This window comes from Leuciscus leuciscus (genome assembly GCF_965113295.1).
Source record: "Leuciscus leuciscus genome assembly, chromosome: 1".
In the NCBI taxonomy this organism is placed as follows: domain Eukaryota; kingdom Metazoa; phylum Chordata; class Actinopteri; order Cypriniformes; family Leuciscidae; genus Leuciscus; species Leuciscus leuciscus.
The window spans coordinates 21,614,043-21,627,556 of NC_138725.1; the positions used below are offsets into that span (position 1 = coordinate 21,614,043).

Sequence of the window (13,514 nt, forward strand, 5' to 3'; positions counted from 1 at the left end):
TCAGGAAATATGATAAAAGCCTGTAAAACTGCTATATTGATAGACAAGTGTTTTTCAAAATATAACATGGATAAATCATCAATGATAAAACTAAATAATTAGATAAATAGGCCTAACCTATCTTTATAAACCTCTACAGGGAAATAACTACAACACCATAATATGTGAATCTAAATATAGTTTGACTATATAAAAACTATTAATTGCAATAAAGTAATTCCATAATTAACATGTTACAGATTTGTGTCTACAGAAACTACACAGGCAATATAAAGTGTTAGAACAGACATCAAGTTTAATAAGTAAATGTAATCTGCCAAAAATAAATGTCGGTAATATGCTAGCGGTACGGTACTATGCATTTATATTTACCGAAATTGTCACTGAACAAATCAATGAATGAATCATTTTGGTGAACGAACTGAAAATGAACGATTCTCTGGAAAGAATAAAAATTTCCACCACTAGTACACACACTACCATCACGGTTCGGCACGGTTAGCCAAGTGTGCTGAGAGTTCAGGGCCAAGAACGGTTTGTAATTGTGCCGTACCAGCTCAAGTGGAAACACAACTGGAACCTTTTCTGAAGGGGGAAAAACAGCTTTTGTTGCTCAGCACATGAAGATGAACAACTTACTGTGGTTTCTCCACTGTATGGATCTTCATGTGTCGCTTCAGGTGACTTTTATAAGAGAAACTCTTTCCACACTGATCACACGTGTGCGGCTTCTCTCCAGTGTGGATGCTCTCATGTGATTTCAGACTTATTAAATGACTGAATCTCTTGTCACAGTGTGAACACTTGTAAGGTTTTTCTCCAGTGTGGATCCTCTCATGTGATTTCAGATTTGATGACACATTGAATCTCTTGTCACAGTGTGAACACTTGTAAGGTTTTTCTCCAGTGTGGATTCTCTGGTGCAGTTTTAAATGTTCAGCTCTAGTAAAAGTCTTCTCACACTCAAAGCACATGTACTCTCTCACACCAGTGTGAATTTTCTGATGTTTATGTAAACTATCCAGCTGTGAAAAACTCTTTCCACACACAGAACATGAATATGGCTTCTCCTTCGTATGGACTCTCTGGTGTCTCTTCAGGTGTGATGCACTGAGAAATGTTTTCCCACACTGATCACATGTGAACGGCTTCTCTCCGGTGTGGATCATCATGTGAATCTTAAGAGAGTTTTTGTCTGAGAATCTCTTTTCACACTGTTCACACATGAACGGCTTCTCTCCGGTGTGGATTCTCATGTGACTTTCAAGGTGTTGTTTGCATGTGAAACTCTTTCCACACTGAGTGCAGGTTGTAGAGTTCTTGGCTCTTCTTTTCTTTAAAAATGTTTTTTTAGTCTTTGATTGACTCAGAGATGTTTCTCCAGGTTTGACATGATGTTCCTCCTTCACTTCACTCAGTTCTTCACTCTCCTCCTTCACTTCACTCAGTTCTTCACTCTCCTCGCTCTCTTCCATCGGATCTGAAATCAAAGAAAAACTAATTTTCAATTTTTTTAAATTTTAAATCAAAATAATTAAAAGAGAGAAATATGGAGTGAATGGAGATATAAAAGAAAATTATCCCAAATGTAACAGACAACTGCTTTAAAATATTACAATAATCTGTCTTTTTATAAATTAATTAAACGTCCCTGAAACTTTCCATGAGTGAGGTACACTGATCTTCCAGTTATTATTTTGTAAACATTATAGGAACAAATCCCATGTTTCTGTCGTGAGAACTATTAAATATATTTGATTAATGACAAATTTATCTAACATGAAAATGAACATTAAAATACACAATTCTGACATATTTTGACAGCAACTTTTAGATTGATATATAGTTATGTTAAAAACTACTAAAACGTTTTAATTAAGGGCCGTTCACACTAAACTTCTACTTCCATTGACTTTACACACATGTGAAAGTGTGACACAAGAAACACAAGATCAAGTAAATTTTAGAGGTCGACCGATTCATCGGTTTTGCCGATTAATCGGCACCGATAGTTGATTGGTGGAACTATCGTTATCGGCAAAAAAACATACCGATAGTTTTTCCTGGTTGCGTCCGTTGCTGGAGCGGCTGAGAAGCGCGCGCTGTCATTCATTACACATGAGAGAGCTGAGAAGGGTCTGCTGGCATCATGCAGTACAAGAGCGGCCTCTAGAGGTGTAATAAAAACTATCGCTGATGCCTCGTGTTGTTTATTTCGACACGTGATTCTGCGTGCTGCACTGAGAGCACACGCTGCGTGGAGAGCACTGACATCAGATGCGCGTTTAAAGCACCGACAGCTAAAAGGTAGCCTATGTATACACTACATTTTGTCATATCATTATAAAGTGATTAATTTGTTGACTAAATGCTGCATTAGTAGAGAAAGAACAGCACAACAGTATGTTTGTTTGCCTTCGAGGCTGAGAGGACGCTAACATTAGTAACGTTAGGCTACCTCAAGCGGTTAAAACACTGACAAAAATAAACGTAAGTCCGACCCGAATGTTTAATGCCACAATTGTTACCTCTATTTGCATTAGTTTATATCCAGCTGGTCACTTTTATGCATTTAATATGCAGAGAAGTTGCATATTTAAAGCTAGAGACGTAAGATAGCAAACTGATATGTTCATACAGCCGACAGAAACATAAACAAATCAGAAAAGCATTAGATTTCGGTTATTTTTTCGTCATCACTTTAATACATGTTTTGTTATTTTGATTAGATAATCATCAAGTGTTTATAAAATAGAAGCAAAAGTGTGAGACTATACATTTAATATTTATGTCATTTCAATGCTCTGGCATTGTAGATATTTAAGCATGACTGTTTTGATTTATATGAAATGATAACACTTACAATAAAATTCCATATGTAACATTAACTAAGGTTAATAACTTCTGTATAAGGATTGTTCATTATTTGTTAATTAACATGTACTAATACATTTTTAAATTAAGGTTTTTATTTGTTAACCATAGTTAATGCACTATCAAACTAACATGAATGATCAAGGTGCAATTGTAATCAAATTTTGTTACTTTTTTATTCATTAAGTTGGCTTGAAAAATAACAGTTTAATAGTTGCATTTTGAATGTAACTGGTTTTATTTGTTATTTAGAGTATTACTTTTTGTTTCAGTTTGAATGAATGTCTTTTATTGACTTCAATATTTATTCATATTATATATTTATTTCATTTAGCATGTTTTCATGGTTCAATACAGTTTTATTATTTTTATAATAAAGTTCAGCACTGTTTTACTTGGAGTGTTATGTTTGTTTTTATCCAGTATCAATTTTAAAAACTATCGGTTGATTAATCGGTTATCGGCAAGTATGGCCCAACCTAGCTATCGTTATCGGTAAAATCCACTATCGGTCGACCTCTAGTAAATTTCACTGCGAAAAAGAAAACAAATGTTTGCAGTAAAGCGGAGTAGATTGTAAATTTGTACATTTTGGAATTATTATTATTTGTTATACATGTTTGTTAAAATATGCACAAAATTTAGGTCAAATTCTGGTAAAATTGTTACAAATTGTAAACCTTGATTGTATATAAAATAAATGTAAAATAAAACAGTTAAAATATTTAAATGGAGTTTGACCTGATGTTGACAATCAATATGAAACCTCCTTTTACTGACCAGTTGTATAAAAAAAAAATGTAAAAAAAAAATTGCAGCCATTTCATAGTTGAACTGTTTATCTAAAAGTGATGAAGTGCTTGAATGTTTCTAACATGAATGTTCTTCGGCATCATGAATGAATGAAGAATAAACACCAACCTCTTTGTTCTTCAGGATCTTCAGTGTGTTTCATTCTGCAGGGTTCTGGATCACTCATGTTCTCACTGTCCTCTTTAATAAACTCAGTCTTTGCAGATTTCAGCTCTTCCTGATGCTCTGATGCTCGTCTTCACTTGAAGCTGTTGGGAATTTACAGCATTTATTGGTGAATTACAGCTTCACTGATGATGAATTACAGTGGGAGGATCTGATCTGCCAAAATCTAAGAAATATCAGTTACTGAGTGATTTTGTTTTGTTTTGTTTTTTGCTTATGGACAACAGAATATAATAATGTTAATTCTCCCAAATATAAATAATGATAAGAAAAAGAGATATAAGCATAAACAGAAGTATTTGTCACTATCAAATACCCTCAGTCTGTTGACACCAAAACAGGTGAAACAAGTTTTAAGTGTCAATTTACAGGAGATCTGAAGACATCAGCATAATAAATGAGGTGAAAACAGGAACTATTGTCATGAAATAAAGAGTGTTTTCAGCAGATCTGTTAATATTGATGAGCCTCAGACTATCAACACTCATTCAACAAGCCATTCAGGATCATCAGCAGATCATCTCACTTTATTCTGAGTGTTTGCTGTTAGAAACACATTATGTGAGTCAGGATAGATGACTATAAAGCTATACTGAACTATACTGAAAGACAACTATATTTAAAGACAATTTCTCGCAATGTTACACATATAAAACATCAAATATGGCAAAAACAAAAACACTTTTGACACTCAGGTAACTACCCTACTAAACCATAAAATGTTCATATGAATATAGTTCAACATTCATTGCAATAATGTAATTAGATCATTAACGTGTTACAGTTTTGTATACTGTGCAGAAACTGACAATGATCATACAACCTTTATTAGAGCACCACAAAACAATATTGTTTACTAGCTTATATCAAACTGTATTCATATTTATATAAGCATTTACGTATAGGCTTAAAATGGCTCACGTGGCTCACTATTGGCTCAAAGTATTATTTACAAAGTATTTATCAGTATCTGTTCCTGTATTAACAAATCTGATCTGCTAAAGACGTGAACGCTAGTAATGGACGTCAGCAGCAATTCCCCTCACAGATCTCAAACTTTGAATTTTGACTTGACACCCAGTAACAGTTCTCACACAAACATCGAGACAATCACACAAACGAACACAAAATCGCTCAGGAATGAACTCCACATATTCTCCTCATGCTCGCTGCTGCTGCACTAAATTTTTATTTCAGTAGGAAGACGCCAGAAAAGACGCACAAGTATCGCTGTGATCGATGAAAACAATACAGAAATGAGCCTGTCACTTAATCAAACTGTATAAAGTGTGTGTGATGGTTGTGTAAACATGAGAAATACCGTGAACTGCTCTCCTCACCTCAGTCAGAAGACTCGAAAAACGGCGCGAGCCGCGAGCGAGCGCGGTGACGTCATCGGCCTCCAACCCCCGCAGCCAATGAGGGCCACGCAGATTTCTAAGAAATGTATGTTTGCACTATTGTTAAACATTTATTGAATAAAAAAAAATAAAAAAAAATAACACAGAGATCGCTGTTATATGCAGATACAGACGTTTTGAAAACAATAAACATAATTGCAATAAAAAAAATAAATAAAAAAAATAAAAAAAAATGAGGGCCACGCAGATTCACATATTAGGCTCGTTTGAGATGAGCAAAATCTGCGCAGAATCGATCACCGGTGATCAGCGCGAGATGCATGCCGGTTAGAAATAGGCTTGTTTGAGATGCGCCTTGCCTCGCCTGAAATGTATGCGAGAGTAGGCGGCTGCAGTGAGGGGAGGAGTGAAAAAAGAGCAGACAAGACGGACAGATCTCTCTTCTCGTAGTGGATCTGACACCTGTGAGATCAAAGATGGATATCGCGGGATTCACGCTCGTGCACAGTGTTGCTAATAAACTGGATGGAATTTAAGTTCTGTTGCTTTTATATGAAAATAAATATAATGAACAAGACACCCAAAGTAGCCTACTTATTTAATTCCATTCCAAATACATGTTTATCAATCTTTTTTTCTTTAATACAGACATGTGTTGTTTTTTTCTTTTTCTTTTCTTTTCTTTTTTATAAAAATTACATTGCATAACCCATAGAGATCGCACTGTTAGATAGTTTGGGAATATTCACACATAACGTATACACATAAAACATGATATCAGAGTTTTAAAATCAAACATTTTAAAAGAGAACAATACATCACGGTTGTTTAAACCAATGAACATCAAGCTGTGTCGTCAGCAAGTCGTTTCCCATCATGCTTTTGATTAGCGCAGTCGGTGGAGAGCAACTGCGCTCGACTGCAGAATCCGACAGGTGCGCCTTGCGCTCGCGAGAGATTTTTGACATACGTCAGCATGACATCAGAGCAAGGCGGACCGCACTCGGACACATTTCTAACCGGCATGCATCTCGCGCTGATCACCGCTGATCGATTCTGCGCAGATTTTGCTCATTTCAAACAAGCCTAGGCTGCGTTCAGCCCCGGCAAAACGTTGCACAACGTTTTTTAAACAGAAACGGTGATGCGTTTAACACACTGTTCTGATGACGCAAGAGTTGCAACTATGGCAGCTGAGAAGGCCATTCTTTGTGTTCTTTGTGAAGAATTTTCTGAGCCTGATGAAGTCGGTATAAATATGTGTTTAATAGGCCTACTACAAAATATGCTCGATGTTACAGTTACTGCACTTGCCGCCCAGAACAAAAGAGAACATCCCAATCGAGTGAAGGGATTGCTGAAACTGAAATGGAAGCACACATCTTACCTAATTCAGACTAAAACACATCTATTTAGCCTCACATACTGACTTTATTTGTAGGTCATACTGTTTTAATACCCTGTATTTTCTTTCTCATTTTTAGGAAAAGCACTTAATTACCATTGTTTATTTCTATTCCAAATGTCATACACTTGCAATGAAGCTAAAAATATAAACAACTACATCATTATGTTGATATCCTATATTTTTACAATAAAACTTACGACAAACATGTCTTCTAATATCCTCAGTTGTTGCGTATACCGAGCTGCATCGAACACATTTGTAAATTACTTTCCTTGAACCCATTGTGCGAGTTCACTTTAATACCGTGTGTTTTATATACATGTTGCTGCTGATTGGACTGCAGTTCTGACACACCCACCAAACAAGAGAAAACGTATCTCAAACCACGTTGCACACCGGTGCACGCCGTTTCCAGGAAACATGACGTTCAACCCGGAAACCGTAGCAAAACGTTGCGCACCGTTTTGAACTTGAACATGCCCCTAATGCAGGGGTGGGCAACTTCGGTCCTGGAGGGCCACTGTCCTACAGAGTTTAGCTCCAACCCTGAAAAAAATCACCTGCCTGTAATTTTCTAGTAATCCTGAGGACCTTGATTAGCTTGTTCAGGTGTGTTTGATTAGGGTTGAAGCTAAACTCTGTAGGACAGTGGCCCTCCAGGACCGGAGTTGCCCACCCCTGCCCTAATGTGTCCGAGTACGGTCCGCCTTGCTCTGATGTCATGCTGACGTATGTCAAAAAACTCTCGCGACCGCAAGCCGCACGTGTCGGATTCTGCAGTCGAGCGCAGTTGCTCTCCACTGACTGCGCTGATCAAAAGCATGATGGGAAACGACTTACTGACGACACAGCTTAATGCTCATTGGTTTAAACAACCGTGATGTAGCCTATTGTTCTCTTTTAAACTGTTTGATTTTAAAACTCTGATATCATGTTTTATGTGTATATGTCCCAAACTATCTGACAGTGCGATCTCTATGGGTTATGCAATGTAATTTTTTTTTTATAAAAAAACAACAACAAAAAAAACCCACATATGTCTGTATTAAAGAAAAAAAGATTGATAAACATGTATTTGGAATGGAATTAAATAAGTACTTTGGGTGTCTTGTTCATTATATTTATTTTCATATAAAAGCAACAGAACTTCAATTCCATCCAGTTTATTAGCAACACTGTGCACGAGCGTGAATCCCGTGAAATCCCGCGATATCCATCTTTGATCTCACAGGTGTCAGATCCACTGCGAGAAGAGAGAACTGTCCGGCTTGCCTGCGCTTTTTTCACTCCTCCTCTCACTGCAGCCGCCTACTCTCGCATACATTCCAGGCGAGGCAAGGCGCATCTCAAACAAGCCTATTTACTAGCCTAGTAGCATTCGATTAGTGACTCCAGTCCAGTTACTAAATGGGAAAGGAACTTTTTTAAATGAAGCACAGAATAGGAATAATTATGCTGATAGAGCACACCCACTAAGCAAAATGATGTCCGAAAGACGTCTTTTCAATGTCTTTGTTACAAAAATCGGACGTTGAAATGACGTCCACTGAGGAGCCAGAATGAAAGTTTATATGACGTCTTTTTTTGACGTGTTCTGCACGTCCGATATAGACGTTCATCGAACCTTCGTACAAGTTTAAAACTAGTTCAGATGTGGCCATTGTGGACATATTTCAACATCATTTATGGTCTCATTTAGACACAATTACTTTGACTATTGCTGTCAGATGATCTTAGTGAGAATTAACAGCGGTTTAGATGTTGATATTTGTTTAATTTGAAGTGTCACCATTGTGGTGACCAGTGTTTGCTTTAGTTGGGCTCTTGGTCCTCGTTCCTTGTACTTTAACTTTTCTTTGGCTGCTGTAACAGTGTGTTTGTGTAACACAAATGTTGTGGCAGAGAAAGTCTAGAAAAAGTTTGAGGTGGTATCACCTCAATGTTGATGATGACATAACCATCACAAAATGGGCTTTTAATATTGTGTTTAAAGTTTTGTGTTTATATTTGACATTCATAATCACCAACCTTGTGGAACTGCATTTATTGGTGCCAAAAGCATTAAAATGATCACTTATTTGAAGGTGTATAAAAAGCATGTGCACATGATGTTTTGAGCAAGTGTATCAAATAGTCACACACAGACATCAAGATTTTGGATATGAATCACAACAACGGTGACAATCAAAACAGAAAAGCTTGGGAATTAAGGATGAGTTTTGTCCTATGAAAGCTAAATATATACTGTACAATTGAGACCAAAACAATTTTGAGTGATTACAATGATAAAAGATATGTTCAGTGGTTTCAATATTCGTATCACAAAATTGACAAGAATTTTCTCCGATATCAAATTTAGATTTTAAGAATTCTTTAGATGGGTATATATCATTTATAATTTTAAAATGAACTTCTTTCATTTTAGGAAGACTTGGAAAGGTAAGATAATTCATTCTCAATTCCTTCACCTCCTCCGGGCTAAAATCTTTGAAAATATAGTAACGTTTAATTCTATTTGGATGAAGTCTATCAATAAAAACACTTCTGATATATTTGTTGTTGCATTTATGATCTCTAATAGATAATTCACCCAGAGAAGGAGAAGGGAGAGAGAAAGTTACAGAATAGTGTGAAAGAATACTCTTTACTAGTAACACCATGCTTTGGGGTATGGCATTTACAATTGTGTAAAACTCTTTAGGGTGACATACAAATCCATGTTTCAAACAAAAATCATTGTAATTTAATACATTTCCATAGCTGTCCATCATGTCCAACAGGGAAAAAATATTATATTGAATCCAATTTTCATAAAATAAAGATTTGTTATGGTGTAAGATAAAGCGATTGTTCCAAATACATGTTTTGTGTGGACTAAAATTGTGGGAAAAAGCTAACTTCCAATAAAGGAGAACTTGTTGATGGAATGCGGACAATTTAAGAGGTAATTTGTTCAACTCAAAATCACATCTAATCAAAAAGTCCAAACCACCTACTTTCTGAAATATTGAAGAAGAAACAGTAAACCATAAGCCGTTTGCATTACAAAGAAAAGATTTTAACCACTGAGTTTTTAAAACCCTATTCATTATTTCTAAGTCAATAACATTTAATCCTCCTTCTTCGTAACTGTGAACTAGATCATTTTTGTTAATATAGTGATGCTTATTTTTCCAAATAAAGTTAAATATTGCAATGTTACACTCTTTTAGTAAGTGAGGTGGGATAGCTAGCGAGGAGGCTGGGTAAACAAACCTAGAGAGCAATTCCATTTTGGTTAACAAAACTCTTCCAAATATTGAGATATCTCTTTGTAACCAGTTATTGAGAATAATTTTAGCTTTTGAAAGATTTTTAACAACATTTTCTTGGACACTTAGATTGCTATCTCTAGTAATGATTATCCCCAAGTATTTTACAGATGTTTTTATCGGTATGTTACATAAAGAGTCTAGTTCGCTGCCATGAATTGCAAATAACTCACATTTATTTAAGTTTAAGTGTAGGCCTGATGCTTTGGAGAACAGATTAATAAATTGGATGGCTTTATCAATTTGATATTGGTCCTTTAAAAAGATCACTGTATCATCGGCTAATTGACTAATACCAATTTGTTTCCCAAACACACTCAATTTGTCAAAGTCGCTGTTTTTATCTATCAAAATAGCAAGCATTTCTACCGCCAAGATAAATAGGAAAGGGGAAATGGGACAACCTTGTCTTATTCCTCGTGAAATATTAAATCTTTGGGATGTTCCAAATGATAGTGAGATAGAACTGTTGATGTCTTTATATAACATTTTTATAAAAGAAATAAATGTATTGCCAAAACCAAATTTTTCGAGGGAGTTAAATATGAAATTATGTTCAATCGTATCAAATGCTTTCTTGAAATCTAAAAAAAGTATATATCCGTCATCCTCAATCCATTCGCTATAATCCAAAATATCTAAGATTAATCTGATGTTGTTATGTATTGATCTGCCTTTTATAAAACCAGATTGTGATTCACTAATTATTTGACTAATGTTTTTCTTGAGTCTATTGGAAAAAATATGAGCAAAAATTTTATAATCACAGTTCAATAGAGTGATAGGACGAAGGTTATCTATATGTCGTGCGTCTTTACCTGGTTTGGGGATTAGAGTAATTAAACCCTGTTTCATAGTCGAAGATAGGGAATTATTTTGGATACACTCGAAAAAGGCATGAAACAACAGTTCTCTCAAGTCTTCCCTAAAGAATTTATAAAATTCTGAAGAGAGGCCACCAGGGCCTGGGGATTTCCCTGCAGATAATTTATCTATTGCTTTATCTAATTCTTCTATTGTAATGTCAGCCTCGCATAAGTCTCTAAATTCCTGGTCTAACTGCGGTATGCTAGTATGTATTTTGTCAAAGAGAGTATTACAGTCTGATGCTGAGAACGATGAGCTATATAAGGAACTATAGAATTGAAAAATCTCTGAGGAAATCATTTTGGGACAGGCATTTTCAACTCCATTCACATACAGCTCTTTTGCTCTCAACGAAGGCGGTCGCATTTTCTTACCCTCCTCTCCCTTATCTCCCCTGCTTTGCTCGTTTCGTCTCGTCTAGTCTACTTGTACTTTGAGAGACTCTCTCCGCACTGCTCTCCAAACTAAGAAATTATGGAATTGATCAACTGGTCTCTCAGCGCAATTGACACCATCTTCTCGACGAGAAGCTTGGGTTCGGGGGAACCTGACTGCCCTGCCGGAACGTTTGCAGCTGGCTACACGATGGACGCGTGGGGGAAGTGGCGGGTCGTGTGTCTGGCGGCTCTTTCCGTGGAGGACATTGAAGACATCTACCTATTCGGAACCATGATAACAGGTTTTCTGCTGTTTGGATTAGGCATTGCCCTGGTTTATCGAGGAATTAAGAAGACGGTGACAGCTGTCCAAAACCCCATAAGGCTGCCCGTCATGATTGAAGCAGTGGGCAGAGCTGTCAGCACTCAGACTGTGACTTTGGTGACTTTGAACCAAAATATGGATAACATCTTGGAGAAGCTTACAGCTTTGCAAAGGCAAATGGATCGTTTCGGAGACCAAAATGGACCAGGGGCTGCGTAAATTGGAATGCAGCTACTCGTCCCAAGACCAAACAACCCCAATCTTATCTGCTTTCGGCCCCCCTCAACCAGCACTGGCCTTGGCCGAGGCTGCTGCTGGAACTACAACTCCCCCCGTGGAGCACTGCAGCGTGACGCTCTTGCGTTCCTTCCCCCATCCCCCACAGACACCTGCTGATTGTTGACTCTGTCTGGGACCTGATCAAGGCTGTCTCCATAGCAATTGCTGTGTTTCGCAATGAAATCCTGCGGACTGAGGCTAGATTAGGATGCCAGACGCAGCGGCTCTCCAGGCCTACACATACACGCACTACATATATACAGATATGCAATCACCACCCCATACCCTCATCCCTCGCCTTCGACGCTTCATACCACCAGTCTGGCAGGCGGGTCCGTCCAGCGCCGAAGAATGGCTGCAGGAACCGGATGGCTGCTTGTTTGTGCTGGGTTACCTCCATCCCCAACTATCCTCCCCTTTTGCAAGTCTTGTGTGTTCATGTTGTGTACTGATGTGCCAATGTTGCTGAGGTGTTTTTTACTGTTCCCAAACTGGACTCCTTACAGGAGCGTAGTCTGGGGGTGGCCTTTTTTTTCTCCTCACCTCTCCTCATGTTATGCTGTATTCTTTCCTAAAATGCTCTGTCTTCCTGTCCTGTCTACCCCCTTGTCATATTGTATGTATGTTTGTATGGACAGGTTGATGGTGGAATTTCGCTGGTACTTGTGACTAGTGACCAATAAAGCTATTCATTCATTCATTCATTCATTCATTCATAAAGAGAATTTATGGCGTTTTTCTCTTGTCGCCTTTTTTCAAGTCTACAAAAATAGTTATTACTTTTTTCCCCTTTCTCTATCCATCTTGCTTTAGATCTTACATATGCTCCTTTAGCTTTTTGAATATATAAATTATCAATTTTGGATTGCAAGGATAGAATTTGTAATTTGGTTTCATTGTCCATTTCACTTTTATTACATAAATTGTTTAATTCTATAGTCAATTCTAACTCCAATTATGTTCTGGCCTTACTTACATTTTTACTGAATTGTATAGAAAATTCCCGAATCTTGTGTTTTAAATATTCCCATTTACTTATAAATGAAGTAAGGTCTTTAAGCGATGCTACATCATTAATTATAGATTTAATTCGCGAGCAAAAGTTTTTGTGTTTTAATAAATCGGTGTTGAATTTCCAGTAACCCTTGTTACGTGATTCTCTTTCGCCCGAGTAGAAGGATATAAAGATGCAACAGTGATCTGTCAAAGGTGCCGCGGATATTGAGATATCTTTGATAAAGTTAGATAGGTTAGATGAGGTTAACCAATAATCAATTCTCGATTTGGAAGTCCCATTAGCTTTGAACCAGGAAAATTGCTTAAGATTTGGATTTCCATCCCTCCAAGAATCTACTACATTATTAATTAAACAAAAATTAAGAAGGTGAGGATTTGGGTGAGAGGTGTTAAATTTGGGCGGAAAGCGATCTAACGCTTCATCCATAACCATGTTAAAATCTCCTCCTATAATAATATTATCAGTAAGATACACACGTTTAAATTCAACCAGTGAGTCAGAAATTTCAGATAGTAATTTGTTGTTTAAGGGAACACTATTGTAACCATATACATTGAATAAAATAAACAAAACATCATTAATGTTTAAAACAACTGAAGCCCAGTGGCCATTTGAGTCTGTCTTTACCTTCACAACTTTGCCTGGTAGGTTGTTGAACAGTATTGCCACTCCTGCAGAGTGAGTAGAGGCATGGCTGAAGATGATTTTGTCCCCCC

At 37.0% G+C, this 13,514-nt stretch overlaps 1 protein-coding gene across 1 annotated transcript; it reads right to left on the reverse strand.

The window, feature by feature from the left end:
• Window positions 1-635: 635 nt before the first annotated feature.
• Window positions 636-3,929, reverse strand: LOC309493734 (uncharacterized protein; the record flags this gene model as incomplete). The annotated part of the gene is made up of 2 exons (XM_082162950.1): window positions 3,796-3,929; window positions 636-1,480 (listed from the first exon to the last, which is right to left on the reverse strand). The coding sequence occupies exons 1-2, from the start codon at window positions 3,851-3,853 to the stop codon at window positions 636-638; spliced, it is 903 nt and encodes a 300-aa protein (XP_082019076.1). The 5' UTR covers window positions 3,854-3,929.
• Between the last annotated feature and the right edge of the window lie 9,585 nt (window positions 3,930-13,514).